General features: G+C 45.0%; 1 protein-coding gene across 4 annotated transcripts in view; it reads right to left on the reverse strand.

The window, feature by feature from the left end:
• Positions 1 to 250: 250 nt before the first annotated feature.
• The window catches only part of NMNAT3 (nicotinamide nucleotide adenylyltransferase 3), a 151,415-nt gene continuing 131,473 nt past the window's right edge, over positions 251 to 20,192 (reverse strand). For all 4 annotated transcript variants that reach the window (XM_029617405.1, XM_029617403.1, XM_029617402.1 and 1 more), the window contains one exon: positions 251 to 1,264. In XM_029617405.1, the coding sequence (XP_029473265.1) occupies positions 858 to 1,264 (407 nt within the window). In that variant the 3' untranslated portion in view covers positions 251 to 857. The remainder of the gene's footprint in view (positions 1,265 to 20,192) is intronic.

Raw genomic sequence — 20,192 nt, forward strand, 5'->3', positions numbered from 1 at the left:
TCTATATAAATAATACTAAATCAATGAAACACCTCATGAAACTAGCAATCAGTAGATTTAAACCAAATCATAGAAAGTACTTTTCCACTCAATGCACAATCAAGCTGTAGAATCTGTTGCCAGATCACTTTTTTATGCTCTGAATCTTAAATGTCAAGCACTTTCTTAGATGACTTCTTATTCTGTCTACTCCTTCACTGAGATTCTGTTTGGATGAAAGGCAATAAGCAAATCTTACTTATCAAATGCATACTTGATAAAAGAATAAATCTTTATTCTACCAGCACACCATACCATACAACTGCAACAAAAATGTTCTCAAAATAACAAAAAAAAAACAATTTGCTGAATGAATAGCATTTTGAAGTATTAACCCAATACATATTTTACCATACGCTGAAACCCTTTAAAAGAAATACCTGTGAAAGAAAAAGATCTGATTTTCTTTGCATATTGATGGTATGAGCTGAACAAGGCCTATCTGTGTCATATTATAAACTAGCAAGATAACGTATTAGGGTGGAATTAAGAAAATATTTGAATCACTTGGATAGAGAGAGCATTTCAACTACTTACCTAATCAGAGGTTTACATAGCAAAGTCATTTGTAGCTAGGATGTTAGTCACATAACTGAAAGCTAAGCACCTTCACCCTCGTCTCTGACTCTTCAAACCTTCCTTGGTCTTTAACTGTATGATAAGGATATGCTGTTCTGCATAATTATAGAAAAACTATAAAGACCTATTGTGGCAGATTTCCAATTCCATCTAGCAAGGTATGATATTCTTTTACCAAATGGTACTCCCCTTAAAATAAATATTGGGAACTGCAGTTTATGAGTCCTGCAAAATGGAATTTAATCGAGTGCATTTAGTTTTGTGCTTTGTAATTTAAGAGGCTGCAGCTGATCCCCTTCATTGTTTCGCTCGCTGTCCTCTGTATAGATGTTGTGTTGCTGAATATAATGAATGACAGAATCTGGCACCAAGTACTTTACACTTTGTCCTCTGCGCAAAGCACGTCGGATGTGTGTGGAACTCTTTTCATTCTGAATCCATTCCCTGATCAGGTGAATGTTGTGCTGGTATCTATTTAAGAGATCCGATTCATAGATGATCTGCAGAGGATCATGCCCAACACGGCTGATGCATACCAACCCAAACTTTTCAACTACTTCTTTAATGTGCTCCTCCTTCCATAGGTTGGGGGTGCGAAAGGTTTCTAGCACGTCTGCTCCACACAGCAGCTTCAGCTCAGGAACCACTGGAAAACAAACACAGTAATAATCGGTAATGTTTTAATGAAAAGACTATTTGTAGCCTCCAGAAAGATCAGAACAAGAATAAAAAAAAAATCAGTGAAATACAATGCAAGATATACCTGTTTCTGAGAAAAGCAGAACCATCAAGTCAAATTCAGAATCTAAAATGAATATCAACAAACAAAAACTGCTCCAAGCAAATCTGTTGCAAAAACTGATTAAAAAAAAAAAATCCAGTGTCAAAGAGAATGAGATCACTATCTACTAAACACTTTAAATCATTTTCTCAAAATTGACATGCAAAAAATAGTATGCAAGTTGAGTTTCCTCTATAAAAGAGCAATTCTGAAAGGCATTTACCTGGGTAAAATAGCCCGATTGAAAACCACCCTCCTGAAATGCAGCTCAAAGCCTGTGCAGGTCACATAGCGTTTCTGGTGCATTACAAAGACGTGTTCTTATGGGCATTAGGTCAGGAAAGGAAAACATTCTGCACGCATTTGAAAAACAAAAGAACACATGCTATTTTTCCAGCATCTAATCATTTTCAAAGAGAAACAACATGGGTAAGAGAGTAAGATGCAAGCACATAGTTTGCAAATACACAAGCTGTTTGAAAATTCCCCCCCCCCCCTCGTTAATTTACCAGTAGTAAAACATTTTGGAAAAAAAACCCCAAAACATATTTTTCATCCACAGGATATTTATTTGTCAGCATAAAGTTTGACAAAACTACCTCAGGGAAGCTTTGAAAAAAAATGTTGCCATCTCAGTTTCAATCACAAAATGACTGGGACCTTTTCTTCCTTTTTTTTTTCAATTTTTTTTTTATTAATTTCATCACAAAAAGCATGAAACTCTCTTATACAGAAAATAAAAATAATACCTCTTAAGAGAATTAAACATGAAATATTAAACAATGAAATAAGTGTCTTAGTTACCATACATAATTTTCCTTAAAGGCAAAATTTCTTGAGGGGTCTAAAATACAAAGGCAGAAATAAGGAAATATTAACTTAGAAACAAGCTTAACATGCTCGGCTGGGACATTTAATGGATTATCCAGGGATCTACTATTCCCCAGGATGTGATGTTATTATACTCCTGGCATTTATAAAAGATTGTAGTTGTTCCGGTAGAAAGAATACAAAACATTCATTTTGACCACAAATAACACATCTACATGGATATCTTAAAATAAATGTGTAACACTGGGTTTTTCTCCATGTTTTTATTTCAACTTCCATCTCAAATCTGTTTGGGGGAAGGGGCAGTAGAGAGGAGGAGCTGGTTGTAATACTATTGTATTGAAGAATGCTCCCACAGAAGCTCCCACCAAGAAAGGCACTGTTTAGTAGGGATGTGAATCGTTTTTTAACGATTTAAATTATCGTCCAATAATTTTAAAATCGTCATTAATCGGTAAGGGACTCGATACAATAGGAATTCCCTCAATTTATCGTCAAAAATCATTAAATCGAGTACGGGAATTATTTGGGGGGAGGGCGGGAAAACCGGCACACCAAAACAACCCCTAAACCCACCCCGACCCTTTAAAAACAATCCTTTACCCTCCCCCACCCTCCCGAACCCCCCCAAAATGTTAAATTACCTGGTGGTCCAGTGGGGGGGGGGGGCGGGGGGCATCCCCGGCGCGATCTCCCGCTCTCGGGCCATCGGCGCCATTTTGGCTACCACTGATAAAAATGGCGCCGATGGCCAGATAAAAAAACCCCCACCCCGACCCTTTACAAATTACCCCTTTGCTTCTCCCACCCTCCCGACCCCCCAAAAAAACTTTTACATGTACCTGGTGGTCTAGCGGGGGGTCCGGGAGCCATCCCTTCAATCATACCCTCGGTGCTGGTACCGGACTGGTTTTAAAATGGCGCCGATCGCCTTTGCCCTCACTATGTCACAGGGAGCGACCGTTGCTCCCTGTGACAAAGTGAGGGCAAAGGCTATCGACTGCCAGTATGGGGGAGCTTGTACATGCAAGTTGGTGGGGTGCATGCATGAGTGAATGATCGCGTGAGGTGTATGAGTGGAGAGGTTCATTCTTTCCCCCTTGCACTTTGCATTGCTTTATGTTTTCTCCCTCCCTATTCCCATGCCTCCTTTTGTCCTTCCTTCTCCCCCAACGCTCGTTCCTCTTCCTCCCCTCCCTCCACTCTCCTTTCATGCAGTTCTCTCTCTTGAGTCCCCACCTTGGTTCTTGGATTTTCCCTTTAGTGCCTGTCAGTTTCACTGGCTATGAATGCTTCGGATGGCAAAACCTTGACTCTGCCGCCTGCAACAGTGCTTGATGTCGGCACTGCATTCCCCTCTATTGGTGGAGCCTGAGGTCCCTGCAGCAGCACCATTCCTTTCTGCTGGTTATTGGTCCTTCTCCTCAGCTCCCTCATTTATAAAGGGTTTATTATATACCTGGACCTATCATTGTGATTTTGGTGAATCATTCCATGTGATAATAGTTGATTTTAAAAATCTCTTCCAGAGAGTAATACATGGACTTCAGGTGGCATTTTATATCTGTACCTTGAATCATGATATCTAAACCCAATTCTATTAATTAAGAACCTATTGAGATTGTATATGTACAGTTTTTATCTGTTTGTTATTATAGGAAGTTATATAATTGTCTATAAATTATTGATGGGGGGGTATTTAGAAAATACATTTATATTGAATTATATGGAAAATATAAAAATTCATAATTTGAAGCCACAAAAAAAGGTAAATCCTATTTGAATAAAGGAATTCACTTGTGAGTTTTTATTCTTAATAAGCCTGCCTGTTGCAATTACCAAAAGAAAATAATAGCCTGCTGAAAAACAAAGTACTTTTCTATCTGAAAACTAAATAATTATTTAGGAATTTGTAAAAGAAAGACTGGTTTGAATAGAAGTGACAAAAAATACAGGAGAAAGTTTGATAGAGGATACAATGTGAAAGAGATCTGTTCTCTGAAGAACACGCTAATCAGAAAACCTTGCACATAAAATTGTTCTCTCTTCCAAATATTTATCCCAAGAGATAACTGTACTGGCTATTAATAAATCAGGCATCACATGGTGTGAAAATATTCAAACAGGAACCACTGATGGCAAGGAAACTGAAATCTCCCATACATACTATAATCAGAAAGGAGCTGCAATCCGTGAAGGTACTAATGAGAGAGAATCATAATGCAATGAAGAAATTAAAATGAAGATGGCTCCCTTTACAGCACAGTTGTCTTTATTTCAAGAGAATGCATGAATTCAGGAAAGGACTTCCTTGTTTGAAGATACTGAGAAAATGCTACAAGGCAAAAGTCGAAATCACTGCTGACCTGAAAATGGACTTCAAAGATGAAAATAATAGGAGTCAGAGAAACAATCAGATAATTTGGGGGATTACAAGAGAAACAAAGTGATGAGACAGTGACATTTATGGAAACATTTCTGCCATATCTCCTGGCAATTCAGTTTAAAAATAAGTTTGAGATTGAAAGAGTACATTGAGTGCCTTCCCATAAAAAACAACAACAAAAACAAACAAAAAAAAAACCCAACCTGAGACTACTAGTGATGGGGATCTTGAGATACACCCAACTATTAGATATCCTGAAAAGAATGAACACCTTTACCTGGAGAAGGAAAGCAGAGTTGCTTATCTATAACAGGTGTTCTCGCAGGACAGCAGGATGTTAGTCCTCACAGATGGGTGCCATCATCAGATGGAGCCCTGTCATGGAACACTTTTGTCAAAGTTTCTAGAACTTTGACTGGCACACCAACCCCCGTGGCCACGCGAGGTCCCCCTTCAGTCTCGTTTCATAGCAGAAAAGTATGAGCAAAAGATAAAACAACAAAACCTAGGCGAACCCAACTCCGCAGGGTGGCGGGTGGGTTTTGTGAGGACTAACATCCTGCTGTCCTGGGAGAACACCTGTTACAGGTAAGCAACTCTGCTTTCTTCCAGGACAAGCAAGATGGTAGTCCTCACAGATGGTTGAATAGCAAGCTGCAGGCTGCTTCTGAAACATCCTGGGCCAACAGACACCCAATAACGTGCAACAAGCACAACAGGGGTGTTGGCAACAACAGGGGCAGCCTGAATATCATACTGGGCCCTAGGTAGGAAGAATTAGGTTCTTATACTGGAAACAGACTACGGAAGACAGACTGGCCAAAGACGATATCCTGGCGACCATCCTTGGCCAGACAGTAATGGGCTGCGAAGATGTGGAGGGAGCTCTACGTTGTGGCCCTGCAGATTTCGACAATAGGGACTGCCCAGAAGTGTGCTATTGATGTCGCCATGGCTTTCACTTGGCCCTTGAGTGGAAGGCCTGTTTGTTGGTAGCAGAAAGCAATACAGTCTGCCAACCAATTGGACAGAGTCTGCTTGCCCACCGCATTTCCAAGCCTATTTTTGACAAAGAAGACAAAGAGTTGGGTAGACTGCTTGTGGGCTGTGGTGCAGTCTAAATAAAAGGTGAGAATATGCTTGCAGTCCAAGGTATGCAGAGCCCGCTCACCTAGATGAGAGTGTGGTCTTGGGAAAAAGGTGGGTAACATGATGGACTGATTTAGGAGGAAGTCAGTCACTACCTTAGGCAGGAACAGGGTCAATGTGCAGCACCACCCTGTGGTGGAAGAACCTCGTGTAAGGCGGATAAGTCACTAGGGCCTGCAGTTCACTAACTCTGCGAGCAGAAGTAACCGCTACCAGGAAAATGACCTTCCAGGTGAGGTGTTTGAACTCGCAGGAGCGCAGGGGCTCAAATGGAGGCTGCATGAGTCATGCCAGCACTATGTTGAGGTCCCAGGCCACAACAGGGGGATGTAGTGGAGGCTTCAGTTGAAGTAAGCCTCTCATGAAGTACCTCACTAAGGGCTGCACCGAGATTGGCGTGTCGCCCACCCCTCGGTGGTAGGCGCTGATGGTACTCAGATGGACCCGGATTGAGGTAGTCTGAAGACCAGACTCCGAAACACCAGAGGTAGTCCAAAAGCTTAGGTGTGGAGCAAGAGAAAGGGTCAAGACCCTCCTGCGTGCACCAAGATGAGAACCTTCTCCACTTCGCTTGGTATGACTTCTGCGTGGAAGGCTTACGTGAAGCTACTAGGACTTGCGAGACATTGTCAGAAAGGTTGAGAGACTGTAGTATTAGCCTTAGAGATGTGAATCGGAACCGGTATCTGTTCGGATTCCAGTTCCGATTCACATCGTGAAAATTTTATCTTGCAGTCCGATCGGGTTTTTTTTGTTTTTTTTTTTAATCGGCTGCGCCCGAGCCGATAACCAAAAAATACAGCCGACTCTTTAAAATGAGTTTGTTAGTATCCCCCCACCCTCCGGACCCCCCCAAAAATTTTTAAATAACTGGTGGTCCAGCGGGGGTCCCGGGAGCATTCTCCCACGCTCGGGCCGTTGGCTGCCAGTAAACAAAATGGCGCCGATGGCCCTTTGCCCTTAGCATGTGACAAGGTATCCGTGCCATTGGCCGGTCCCTGTCACATGGTAGGAGCAATGGACGGCCGGCGCCATCTTTAAAAATGGCGCTGGCCATCCAGGGCACCTACCATGTGACAGGGGCCGACCAATGGCACCAATAGCCCCTGTCACATGGTAAGGGCAAAGGGCCATCGGCGCCATTTTGATTAGTGACAGCCGACAGCCCGAGCATGGGAGAATGCTCCCGGGACCCCCGCTGGACCACCAGGTATTTAAAAATTTTTAGGGGGGGGTCCGGAGGGTGGGGGGGATACTAACAAACTCATTTTAAAGGGTCAGGTTGTGTTTTTAGGTTGTGTCCTTTCTTCCCCCCCCCCCCCCAATAACGATAAGAAAACCCACTAAATTAATCATGGGGTTTCCTATCGCTATCGGGGACCCCCCGATATCTGACGATATTGAAATTATTGGATGATATTTTCAATCGTCAGATAAACGATTCACATCCCTAATTAGCCTTTCAACATCCAGGCTGTTTGGGACAGCGACCGGTGGTTCGGGTGGCATAGCCTACCCTGATCCTGCGTGATGAGGTCAGGCGAGGTGCCCAGGCGAATAGGCTGGGCACCTCGCAGAGAATGGGAAACCAGACCTGACACGGGCAATGTGGGGCTATGAGGATCATAGATCCTAGGTCCTGCTGTAGCTTCACGAGATTTCTGCCTATTAGCGGAATTGATGGTATGCATATAGGAGACCCACACACCAGGATTGGGTGAAGGCATCCATGGCTGGTCTCTTTCGATCCCCGTGCAGGGAGCAGAAATGGTCCACCTTGTGGTTCTGCGAGGACGCAAAGAGATCCATGTCCAGCTGACCCCACCAGTGGAAGATCCTGTCTGCTACATAGGGGTTCAGGGACCATTCATGGGGGTGGAATGTCCGACTGAGGCGGTCCGCTATCACATTCTCGGTGCCTGCCAGGTAGATGGCCTGCAGGAGCATGGAACGTGACAGGGCCCAGACCCAAATCTGCACTGCCTCTTGGCAGAGGAGATAAGAGCCTGTGCCCCCTATCTGTTCATGTACCACATGGCTACCTGGTTGTCCTTCTGGATCAAGATGACCTTGTTGGACAGGCAGTCCTGGAATGCGAGGAGCGCATACTGCATCGCCGGAGTTCCAGGAGATTTATCTGGTAGCTTGCCTCGGCTTTTGACCACACCCCTTGCGTGTGGAGACCATTGACATGGGCCCCCAACCTAGGTTGGAGGCGTCTGTGGTCAAGGTCACCTGAGCAGCCGGAGGCTGAAAGGGAAGTCCCTTGCTCAAGTTGGATTCTCGCGCCCACCAGGCATGGGAGAGCTGGAGTGGTTTAGTTATCTGCACTAGTGCCAAGAGTTTCTGAGTGGCTTGGTGCCACTGAAACTACAGGGTCCATTGTGTGACCTTCATGGCTAGGTGGGCCATTTGGGTGATGTGCACTGACAATGCCATGTGACCCAGCAACTTCAGGAGCAGGTGCGCTGAGTCCGTCCGCCGGCAATGGATGGATCTGGCCAACCCGGCCAGGGTGGTTGTGTGTTCGCTGGGAAGTAACGCTTTGGCCACCGTAGTGTCCAGATCTGCCCCGATGAAGTTCAGTCGCTGGGATGGAGTCAGCTGGGATTTTGGGTAGTTCTCGAGGAACCCCAGTGACTGGAGGAGGCTCAATGCCATGTTCAGGGACTGAAGGGCTCCCTCTTTCGAAGAACTCTTGAAGAGCCAATCGTCCAGATATGGGAAAACATGCACCCCATTCCGGTGGAAATGTGCTCCCACCACTGCCATGCACTTTGTGAAGACCCGGGGTGCGGAGGCTAGCCCGAAGGGGGGAGAACCCTGAATTGGAATCTGGTGGCCTACTACGAAGCTCAGATATTTGCGTTGAGGTGGAAAAATAGTGGTGCGTGTGTAGGCGTCCTGTAGATCCAGAGGACAGAGCCATTCCCTTTGATGCAGAAACGGAAGTAGGGTACCCAAGGATACCATTCTGAACCGTTCTCTGCGGAGGAACCTGTTTAAGGCCCAGAGATCAAGGATGGGATGGAGGCCACCTGTTCTCTATGGGATGAGAAAATACTGAGAGTAGAACACATCCCTTTTGAGCCCGGGGAACCAATTCCACGGCTCTGGACCGTAGTAGGAGCGAGAGTTCCAACTCGAGGGTAGATATGTGTTCCACGATGCTCCACATTGGAGAGGGTGGGGAGTCTGGAGGAACACTGAGGAGATTCAGGAGGTAACCTCATGCTACAATAGATAATACCCTTCGGTCAGTGGTAATTAGGAACCAGTTGCTGATGAATTGGCAGAGATGACCTCCCATAGGTGGATCAGACGGTGCGGGCAAAGGGGACAGGTTTCTGCTATCTGTATGCCAGTCAAAAGCCAGCTGCAGGGCTAGGCTGGGGAGGCTGGCTGAGTTCTAGGCACTCTTTGTTGGCGAGGGTGGCATCTTTGGGAGGTCTGAGCTGTACGAGCACGGGAGGCTGGAGGGTAACATCTCTGTTGCCTGTAAAACTGCTTCCTGGTATCCCTATGTGGTCCTCTATGGGTCGCCGAAGAGGGATCAGAGGTGGTAGTTGTAGTTGATATAGGGTATCATGGTGGTCCTTGAGCTGGGCCACTGTGTCCTGGATTTTGACCCCAACAGGTTTTCTCCTGTACAGGGGAGGTTGGCCAGTTTCTCCTGAACCTCCACGTGAAGGTTGGAGGCTTTTAGCCAGGACCAGTGTCTGGCACTAATGCCTGCTGCTGAGACTCTTGACGCTGTCTCAAAAATGTCATAGGCTGCTCTCACTTCATGTTTTCCGGCTTCCAGTGCTTTCTAGAGGATGGATTCTAGGCCCTCCTGAAATTGTGGCAGGGTCTCAGTGAACTGCTGGATCTGTTTCCAGAGGTTCCTGTTGTACTGGTTCATGTACACTGGTACACTGCTATGCGAGCGATAAGCATGGATCCCTGGAAAACCCTTCGACCCAGGGCATCTAAGGCTCTGTGGTCTTTTCCTGGAGGAGCAGAGGAGTGAGGGCGGGTTCTTTTGGACTTTTTCTGGGCTGATTCAACTACCACCGACTGGTATGGCAACTGGCTCTTCTGAAAGCATAGGACCTGTTGTACTAGACAAGTGGCATCCATTCTCCTATTGACTGGAGCCACAGAATCTGGGTATTCCCAGAGTCAGTGAAGGAGGTCCAGAAGAATCTCATGCACTGGGACAACCATCACCTCCTTAGGAGCATCCACAAATTGGAGGACTTCCAACATCTTATGGTGGGCATCCTCTTCTTTTAAAAGTTGAAAGGGAATGGTCTCAGTCATCTCCCGGATAAAACTTGCAAAGGAGAAATCCTCCGGAGGTGAGCGCAGTCTCTCTTCTGGTGGGGAAGGCTCCAACAGAAGGTCCTCGGATGCCTCCGAGGAATGTTCAGAGGAGGAGTCTTCCCATGGGTCATAAGGGGCCTCCTCCTCATCGGCAAACTGCCTGGTTTGAGGAGGGAGGCTAAAACCCAGAGTACAGGACGCAGGCACCGATGGTCAGGTGAGGTGGAACAGACAGCGGTAGCGCCGGCATCGAGGACACCAGGACCTGCAATAGACGGGACACCGGGAAGCCCGATGGCCTGGGGAGGAGATCCAGCATTGGCAGTACTGTCTGTGGAGATGAGCGAGGAGCCAGGAATCGGGATCGAGACAGGAGGAGGCACTGAGGGGCCCGCTGGCATGGGCTGCATTGGTAAGGCATCGAGCAGCATGTCCAGCCTTTCCAGCAGAGGCGCCAAAATGGAGGGCACCGGTTCTGATGCCAGTATGGGGGCTGGTGGCGGTGGCAGCTGGAGACCCTGAAGGGCATTTAGCACTGCCTGTTGAATGAGGGTGCAGACAAAACTGACCCTGGAGTAGGAGGCAGGCCGAGGAGGCTCAGTGCCGGGCACCGATATCGGTGGTGAATGCCCTGGGCCCCCGGATCCAGAGGAAGATTGGGCCTCCTTGGAGAGGGTTCAGCCAAGGCCGATGCTGCTCCGGTGACGGTGCCGCTGCTTCCCACGGTGCTCGGCCCGGTCCTTCTCCGGCACCAAGGAAGACTATGCAGAAGTCTTCGAGTGTCCCGATGCCGGTGAGGGACGATCTCCCACTTCTTGATCCTCTCGGCGGGGCTTTGAAGGCGAAGGTCCCGAGTCAGTTTGATTACCACGACTTGATATACCCAGTACCGGAGTCGATGGAGAAGATTGCTTGGAACCAAACAAGTGCTCCATCTTGTCCAACTGGGTGCGCTGGGGGTCATCTGAACACAGCTGGGACACCAACGGACGTCGTAGGAAGGCCCAAGACACAAGATGCAGACATTGTGTGGGTCCATTATGGACATTGACCGCAGACACTCCGGGAACTTCCACAAATCAGTCATCATGATAAAAAGGGCAGCATGCAGTCAGTGGCTGTTGGCCACTGGGAGGTAGACGCTCAGGAACCGACTGCAAAAAAATGCGAAACAGACTTTGAGTGCCGTAGGAATCGGTTCGCGATGGGGGACCACGGAACGGGGAAAAACTTGAAGAAAAACTTCAAATTGTTCCGTGAGGAAACTGTGAGGAAAAAGTTCTCACAGAACTCCACTAACCGCAAGGCAACTGCTCCACGGAAAAAAAAAAAAGAGACTGAAGGAGGACCCCATGTGGTCAAGGGGTTGGTGGCATGCTGGGCATGATCAGTGTGCCAGTCAAAGTAAACAAAAGTGTTCCATGACAGGGCTCCATCTGATGATGGCACCCATCTGGGAGGACTACCATCCTGCTTGTCCTGAGAGAACACAAATTTTGATTAACGTAGATCTAAATAAAGTCACAGCATAGAAAAGGAAGACATTTCTAGTGTGGCAAATCTAGACAGAAATAATTGGGTGGGGAGGGAAAGTCACCACACCCATCCACACAATATAGCCTTCTGTCATATCTTGCAGGCAGGAGAAGCACTCATCATACTGCATCAGCAAATGATTTTGAAGCATGGGGCAATTTGTCACTTTAATGGTCTGTTGCATCCTTCCCTATTTGTATCCATAGATGCAGCTCAGCATCTCCCCCATCTAGTGAGGGTTGAGCGTACTAGTTTCCTTCAACCATAGAGGTTGAATTGAGCCACCTACTTCCTCTTCTTTCCACCTAGGCCAACCCTCATATTTTACCCCTACATCTCCCTCTTTCTTCATCTCACTCACCAGCTCTCCATTTCCCACCCTTATTGCCTCGCAGTCCATTCATTCCCAATTTACCTGTGCCTAGAGCTGCCACCAATCCTGAGCTGCTAAGAAGAAATTTTGAAAGAATACTACAATATAACTTTTCATTATCCATGTTCTACAGCAGCACCAGAAGGTATTAATTTGAATCCTGGCTAAAATCTGGCTACAGAATTTATTTGCTAAATATTGCAGAGGATATCTTCACAAAAGTCTCACCCACTAAGGACCTTTTTTGGCTGGGAGAATTAAACCACCCATAAAATATAAACTACTCAACATATGAAAATTAATTTTAAAAATTGCCTTTTACCTTTGTCGTCTTTCTTTACTCTTTTCAGCCTGCCCTTTGCTATCAAATGTGTCTCCCTCAAGAATTATTTGGTTATTCTTTGCTTTTGTCTCTTCCTTTTTCCATCTCTCCAACTGTTTTCCTTACGTGTTATGTTTCTCTCTCTCTTCTCCCCTCTTTCCTACATTACTACCTGGTTTGCTTAGTTCCCTACCTCTATCTCTCAAAATCTATTTACATTTCACCATTTTCTTATCCCTGTCTCTTTGGGACTGTTTCACCCCTAGGGATCTGCTGTAGTTTTAAAAAGATATACGCTTTGTTTTGTACTGATTGCCGTTCAAAATGACACAAAAATTGATATGTTCTATCAATTCTTTCCAGAGTTGCTTCACTTTTTAATCTCAAAACTGTATTTTCTTCCACTATCTTAGCTGAACCCATTAGGAGGGAGGAAAAAGAAGCCAGGAGTAATCATTAAGCAGGGATGTCTCTAGCCATGGGCACACAGACTGCTGGCCAGTGCCCTGAATCTTACTCAGCAGAGAACAGTAGCTCTCTTCCTTAATAAAGCATCTCCTCCCTAGGCAGTCTGCAAGGAACATGAAAGGAGGGAGTGAGGCTGGAGAAGACAGAGCACACCGAGTATGCTCCTCTATCCAGCCCTTCCCTTCCTGTTCTTTGCCCCAGCCTCCTCCCCCTCCTAATCCTGTGTGGAGGAGGGGAGACTCAAGCAGACTCAGCAGAGCTGTTCCACTCTGATCCAGCCCTCTTTCTCCTGCTGTCTTCCCCTATCTTCCCCTCCTGTCCTGCACAGAGAAAAGAAGGGGCTCGAGTAAAGTTGCAGCAGATAGATTAGAGCACAGAAGAATTATTCAACTCTAATCCAGCCCCCTTCTCTTCTGTTATTTTCCCCAGACTTTTTTCTCCTGTTCTGTGTAGAGAAGAGGAAGAGAGAGGATGAGGCTGGAGCAGACATATCATAGTTACTCTGCTCCCTAATCCAGCCCCCTCTTCTCTTGTACGTTGAACAGGAGGGGAGACTGGAGCAGACATAGCAAAGCTAATTTGCTCCCTAATCCAGCTCCTCCTTTCCTGTCTTTTCTCCCCCACCACACGCGTACTCTCTTCTCGAAGAGAATAGAAGGGGAAGGAGTCAGACTCGAACAGATATATCAGAGAAGAGCCAACTCTGCTATTTAATCCAGCTCCTCCTGTCTTGTCCTGTACAGAGAACAAAGGAAAAAAGATGAGGTTGAATTGGACAAAAAAAGAGCACAAAAAAGCTACTCTGCTCCCTAATGTAGCCCCTTCTGTTGTTCCCTCTATCCCAATCTGCCTGTTCTGTGCAAAAATCAGGAGGGGTATGACTAGACATATGTTGCACTGTACAAAATACAGATAAGACAGTCCCTTCTCTGTAGAGCTTGCAGTCTAGTCAAGACAAACATAATAGTAGCTCTGCACTGTCTGCTCCAGACTCACCATCCCCTTCTTTTCTCTGCACAAGACAGATGTAGTCTGCTCCCTAATTCACTCACTATTTAGGATAAAAACATAAGAAAATGCCATACTGGGTCAGACCAAGGGTCCATCAAGCCCAGCATCCTGTTTCCAACAGTGGCCAATCCAGGCCATTAGAACTTGGCAAGTACCCAAAAACTAAGTCTATTCCATGTTACTGTTGCTAGTAATAGCGGTGGTTATTATGTAAGTCAACTTAATTAATAGCAGGTAATGGACTTCTCGTCCAAGAACTTATCCAATCCTTTTTTAAACACAGCTACACTAACTGCACTAACCACATCCCCTGGCAACAAATTCCAGAGTTTAATTGTGCGTTGAGTGAAAAAGAACTTTCTCCGATTAGTCTTAAATGTACTGGGCTAATATATATCTTTTTGATCTGAAATGGAGGAGCTTAATATTTGTGTGCATGTTTGTATATGCATTGTGTAAAGGGGCACCACTGCAAAGGGGAAATAAAATGACGGCAGATAAATCGAACAATGCAATAATGCTAATTTTGACCTTCCTTTTCAGCTAAGCTATAAAATGACCATTTACTTGCAAAGTACTCATTGAATTATTAGCGCTTTCATGACTAATTCTGTCTTATAAATGGACGGAATAAAAAACAACAGTTTCAGTGGAAAGAAAAATACTACTATTAATTAGAATTTCTATTCTACCTGTCAAGCTGACTTAATACATGCTGCACAGTTAAAAGAAAAATCTGATGTGTAATTTCAGGGGCTAAAAAAAACCAGATTATTTTACTCTTGAATAATTGAAATAAAACTATGGCAAGCCTAGAATTGCATGGCACCTTAAAAGAACATTTTATGATGCCAGGGTCTCCATATGTGTGTTATAGCTGTTTCAGGAGTGTGCAGGGCCAGATTAGCCACAGGAAACACAGACACATGCCTAGGGTGCTAAGCTTTGAAGGTGCCCAAAAACTAGGACCCCCCTACTGCTCTCTGATTTCTGAGATGGGGGGGGGGGGGGAGCAAACACGCTATCCCAGATCCTTAGTCTATGGGCTCCATAATCTCAAATCCAGCCTGGGTGCATGTGTGTGTCTAGCAGTTGTTTGAGCAGTAAAATGCATGTTTGCGTGTAAGCAGGGTTGTGTGTAGATGGGGATGGAGTGCAGGAGCATGTAGAGGTGTGCTGTGGGGAAATCCTTCTGCAGCAGGGCCTGGGAAACCCATAGCCAAGCTGCCTCCGTTAAAGTGTGATACTGGGGCTTTGGCAGTCTTTGCATCGTTGGATTGCTACTGCATTGGACTTTTCACCTGTTATGAATCGGCTCCTGTGGAGGGAGGAGTTAGCAATCTGTTATGAATCTGCTCCTGTGGAGGGAGGAATTAGCAATCTGTTGTACTCTACTCCTCAAGAAGGGAGGAGTTAGCAATCTGTTATGATCAGCTCCTGTAAAGGGAGTAGTAAACAGTCTGTTAGGTTTTAGACTACAGAGTAGCAATCTGTTATGAATCTGTTGCTGAAACTCCTGATAGGGAAGGAGTAGCAATCTGTTACCAGCGGAGTGCTTGGAGAGGGCACTCAGCTGTAGAGGAATGTAAATAGGTGGATCCTTGGGCCGATGGCAGATGACTGCGCCCCTAGGAGGATATCCTGAGAGGGACCACAGGCTAGGCTTGGGTATGGAGACAGACACCGATAATTCTTTTATTAGACAGGGTAGTTGAACAACCAGAGGTGGCAGTAGTGAGCTGATATGCCCGACAGGGCTAAGTCCCTCAGGTACTGGAACAGCGATCCCAGGGTTGCTGAGCTGTAGAGAAACTATAGATAGTGAGTAGATAGGGTATACTGTGTTCATAGCCAAAACTGGATGACAAAACTCACATAAGGTATTAAGGAAGCTCAGTAGCTGGAAAGGGTTAGGCCCTCGAGGAGCGAGTACCTGGTTCCAGGGAAAGCTCTGAGATAGCGATGGTAACTCACAAAAGTATGTATCTGCGATAGCTTCCAGGCAGTAGAGAATCTTCAGAGTGTTCAGGAACATGGGCCCTTGAGGAACGAGTACCGGTTTAATCTGCAATCTGAAATAAAGAAAAGAGAGTGAGGCCCCCGAGGAGCGGGTACCCCTGCTAAGTCCGAGGAGGCAGAGTAGCTTGGGAGAAAAGCTGAAGCAATCCCCTTGCTAACTCAATTCGTTAGCAAATACTGAGAACTTTTATATTGGAAGCGGATGACGTCATCTCAGGGGGATGCCCCCGAGGTTCGCGCCCTTACTGGTAAATCAATTGGAGCGCGTGCCCTATGTCATCAGGCAACATGGCAGATCCGCAGCGTTGAGCCGGTCCGGGGACGCCGGAAGGAGACAGCAAGAAGACGCCGTGGCAGCTAACCGTCCATCAGACTCGGACGGAGTCGCCACAGAGGTAAAGAGGGCGGAGTGAGGGCGTCGAGCAGTGACGGACGCAACATCCCCATCATTTGTTTTCTTGGTTGGTTTACCTCCCACTCTGTGACTTCAGGGTAACAGATGGATGGCCAATCCAAAAACAAAAGCACTTGTAGCCCTCTTCTTGAGAGGGGCACTTTCCTTTTGCGCACACTAAAAAATGCATACATTGGGGCTGTATTCCTCTGCCACTTGTCCTCTCGTCCTTGTGTCCCTAGGGGTGAGTCCTTTCTTCGGGGGGGGGGGGGGGGGGAACCCAGTGTTTCTGGCCCAGACGATGAAGTGTTTTCCTTTGTTAGTGTGTAGCTTGTTGGCTGAAATGGTGCTGCGATGATGCTTGTCTGGAATAGATTGAACAGGACATAGTAATGGGGTGTTCAAATAAAGATTTTACTGATTTCTTCAAAAGGTAATCAATGTCCATGTAAAATAAAGAACTTGCAGATGAGTATCCTTTCTGTGTATGTACCAGTGACTCATGTTCCTGGGTGATTCCTAACTCTCTGGAACTGAGAGGTTTGGTGGCCCAGACTCTGGGAAGATCCTATGCGGTGGGGAATCTCCTTAGAGGCTGAAACAATCCTACTTAAGTCCAGCCGATTTCTTCTACCCAGCCTATGCCTGTGTCCCAGGGGAAGATCCTGTCCCTGTTGGAGGGCATCTTTAATTTCTTTCTCCAACCTTGGTCCTTTTTTATCACTATACATGACCCATCAGTGGGAAAGGTCTGATTGGGCTGATACAACTCCAGCCCCAATTGAGGAAGGGTGGCAAAAAGAACCTTCTCAAATCAAAAACCTGTCCAAACTTCTCTAACAGCATAAAAATCTCCTCTGGAGCAAGCACTGTCACTGTAGCCTCTTTTTCTTCAGATGGGAAGCTACAGAGCTTCACTTCCCAGGTCTCCGGATCCAGGTGAAGGCTATCTCCAAAAAAAGTTCCAGGATCTTACCTCCAGTCCTAAAATCTTCAATTTAGACAAAAATTCTCAAGCAATGTTTCTACTTAACTCAGACAGGCAGTGACTGGCAGGAATTTCCCTTAAACAAAAATCCACCTAAGGAGGAGTATAGGCCTCATTTAGGCAAACAAACTGACTGAGCTCTTTCCTCTTCAAGAGACGAACTAAAAGACCATGCCTATTCTTCTCTCAGCCCCTAGTTATACTCAAGGTCCACCCACTCAGGCTGCCTTTGGAAGAGGAGCTGAAATGTGGTATTCCTTCTAGCTGGTTTCTGGGACACCAGGGACATCTAGTGGCTAACCTAGAGGGGTGGACCCAAGAAACAAAAGGGTAGGCAATTTAAAAAAGCCATTAGGAAAACAAAGAGGATAGATGCCTGGGTCTTTTTCGAATTTTTATTGGAGTAGAGACGTGTTTAAAATATACTGCCCGACTCAGGCCGAGTTTCGCAGCTTTCACAGCTGCTGCCTCAGGGGCTTGAACGCTCTTTGGACTCAAATTTGTTGAGTGGATTAAACCTCATAACCCACTACTATTTGTAGGTAATCTGCAATAGTAATAAATCTTGTCTCATTCAGACCCGATAATGGCTGGGAAAAAATGGATCATCTCATTGCGCCTTGCGCTGTACCATCGGATATTTGGTCTTAGAGTAGAGACCAAATATGAGATGATCCATTTTTTCCAGCCATTATCGGGTCTGAATGAGACAAGATTTATTACCATTGCAGATTACCTACAAATAGTAGTTGGTTATGAGGTTTAATCCACCTCAACAAATTTGAGTCCAAAGAGCGTTCAAGCCCCTGAGGCAGCAGCTGTGAAAGCTGCGAAACTCGGCCTGAGTCGGGCAGTATATTTTAAACATGTCTCTACTCCAATAAAGATTCGAAAAAGACCCAGGCATCTATCCTTTTTGTTTTCCTAACCTAGAGGAGTGCCATACACTATAAAATGCACTAAAATAAAGTCATGTGTGACACTTGGATGTCTGAACTGAGTCATCACAGCAAACAAATCGTGTTCTATGGATTAACTAATGCACATCTCTTTCAAATAGGACCCTCTTTGTATTTAAAGGAAACAAAGAGGCATAGCTGGCATAACCTGGTTGCTTTGATCTAGATCTCAATACTATATATTTAGAGATAATTCATCCAGGTTAAACTTAATATCTCTCACAATACTACCTGAACAAATATGCCTTTCCAACAAATGTTGTTGCCTTACTTAAACTTTTTACCAACATATAAATTTGTTGTGAGAATGGGTGGTAGTTTCATAGATTTTATTAGGTACTCTCCATGTTGCCTCCTTTAATTATTAACTACCCTCCAACCTCCATTTTTTATTCAAACAAATCTTTTAAAATTTCAAATTTGGCACCAACATTTGACCATTACTTATAACTTGTGACTTATTTTTCCTTTTTTTTTAAATTATATTTTCACGTGTGTGCACACCTCTTAATTTTTTATCACTGTCAGTGTAGCCTAAACAATTGCTTATGTTGTTTAGCTTTTAAATGTTTACTCAGCTTTTGCTTTGAAAATCCCCGATGGTTACTGGTTCTGTACTGGTATCCTATGTGTCCTTTTTAAAGAAATCAGGAAGCGTTTAATGGAAGAGAGCCGTCGGTAAGCGTCGGGTGGAGGCTCTTTGTGAGCACCGTTTAAGGAGATACAGCAATCTCAAGACAGCATTTTAAACAAAAGAAGAAAAAGATTTCCTGAGGAAGGCATTTCATGCCGAAACTTGTACAAGTCGGAACATTGTAACTTTACCATCGGGGATTTTGTTGAAGAACATTGTAACCATCGGGGATTTTCAAAGCGAAAGCTAAATAAACATTTAAAAGCTAAACATAAGCAATTGCTTAGGCTACACTGGTGCCAAATTTGAAATTTTAAAGATTTGTTCGAATAAAAAATGGAGGTTGGAGGGTAGTTAATGATTAAATTAAAGAAGGCAACATGGAGAGTGCCTAATAAAATCTATGAAACTACCACCCATTCTCACAACAAATTTATATGTTGGTAAAAAGTTTAATAAGGCAACATTTGTTGGAAAGGCATATTGTTCAGTTGAACTAGATCTCAGCAAACCCTTTTAAACTGGTTTTGGGCAATCTGGCTGACAATGGGAGGGGCCACCATTTCCCTTCTTGGTTTCTTACAGCCTCCTGGTCCTACTTTTTTCCTAGCTTGCTGGTTGGCTCTAGCATTTCATCTCTCCACTGTTGCTGTGCCAAACACCACCCCTATCTTTCTCTGACATTAAAAGGTGACAGAGCTCCTTAAAGTTACAGGGATATGTCTAACCAGCTGTCAGGATTATGTCAGCAAACTGAGCCAATCTACCAGTGGGAGGAGAAAGTGGCGTGATAAGTTAGTACAAAAAAAATGGAGGTAGACACTTTTTAAAATTGAACCTTTCAGTGCCTGGCCTTCCCCTCCTTAGCACTTTCTTTTAAATGCAAACTAAGGCAACTATTGGCAGGAAACTATTACATCAGCTTTTATTCTTCAGAAAATTACGATGGCTTGTTTAACCACTCAGTGGTATGTGCAATGAAAGAAAAAGATAGTTTTATGCACTGTGGAAGAGAATAATAGTCTTTTGCATTGATAAACATGCTGGGAAAACAAAGTATTTAGAAACCCAATGACAAACTGCTTGATCACAAATTCCAAACCATCTCTCGGTCACACTGCTTTATTTTTCTGTACAGAACTGCAGCTGAAAAAAGTGCTCTCTGAATAAAACAAATGCTGCCAAAGGCCACTGACCCTGCACAGCTTTACATCAACATGACATATTTAACTAAAGCAATCAAGAGAAGCTTTAATTTCTTAGTGGTTTAGACTCCACGAGTCCTATTAAAAGAGCATTACAATAATTGAATCTGGATGCATGAATAAATGAATGCCATCAGCCTTGGAGGGTAGAGGTCGAAGTCTAGCCATATGATGGGGATATTGTATAAAAGATGAACAGAGGTTTTAATT

Source organism: Rhinatrema bivittatum, chromosome 9 (assembly GCF_901001135.1).
Source record: "Rhinatrema bivittatum chromosome 9, aRhiBiv1.1, whole genome shotgun sequence".
NCBI lineage: Eukaryota > Metazoa > Chordata > Amphibia > Gymnophiona > Rhinatrematidae > Rhinatrema > Rhinatrema bivittatum.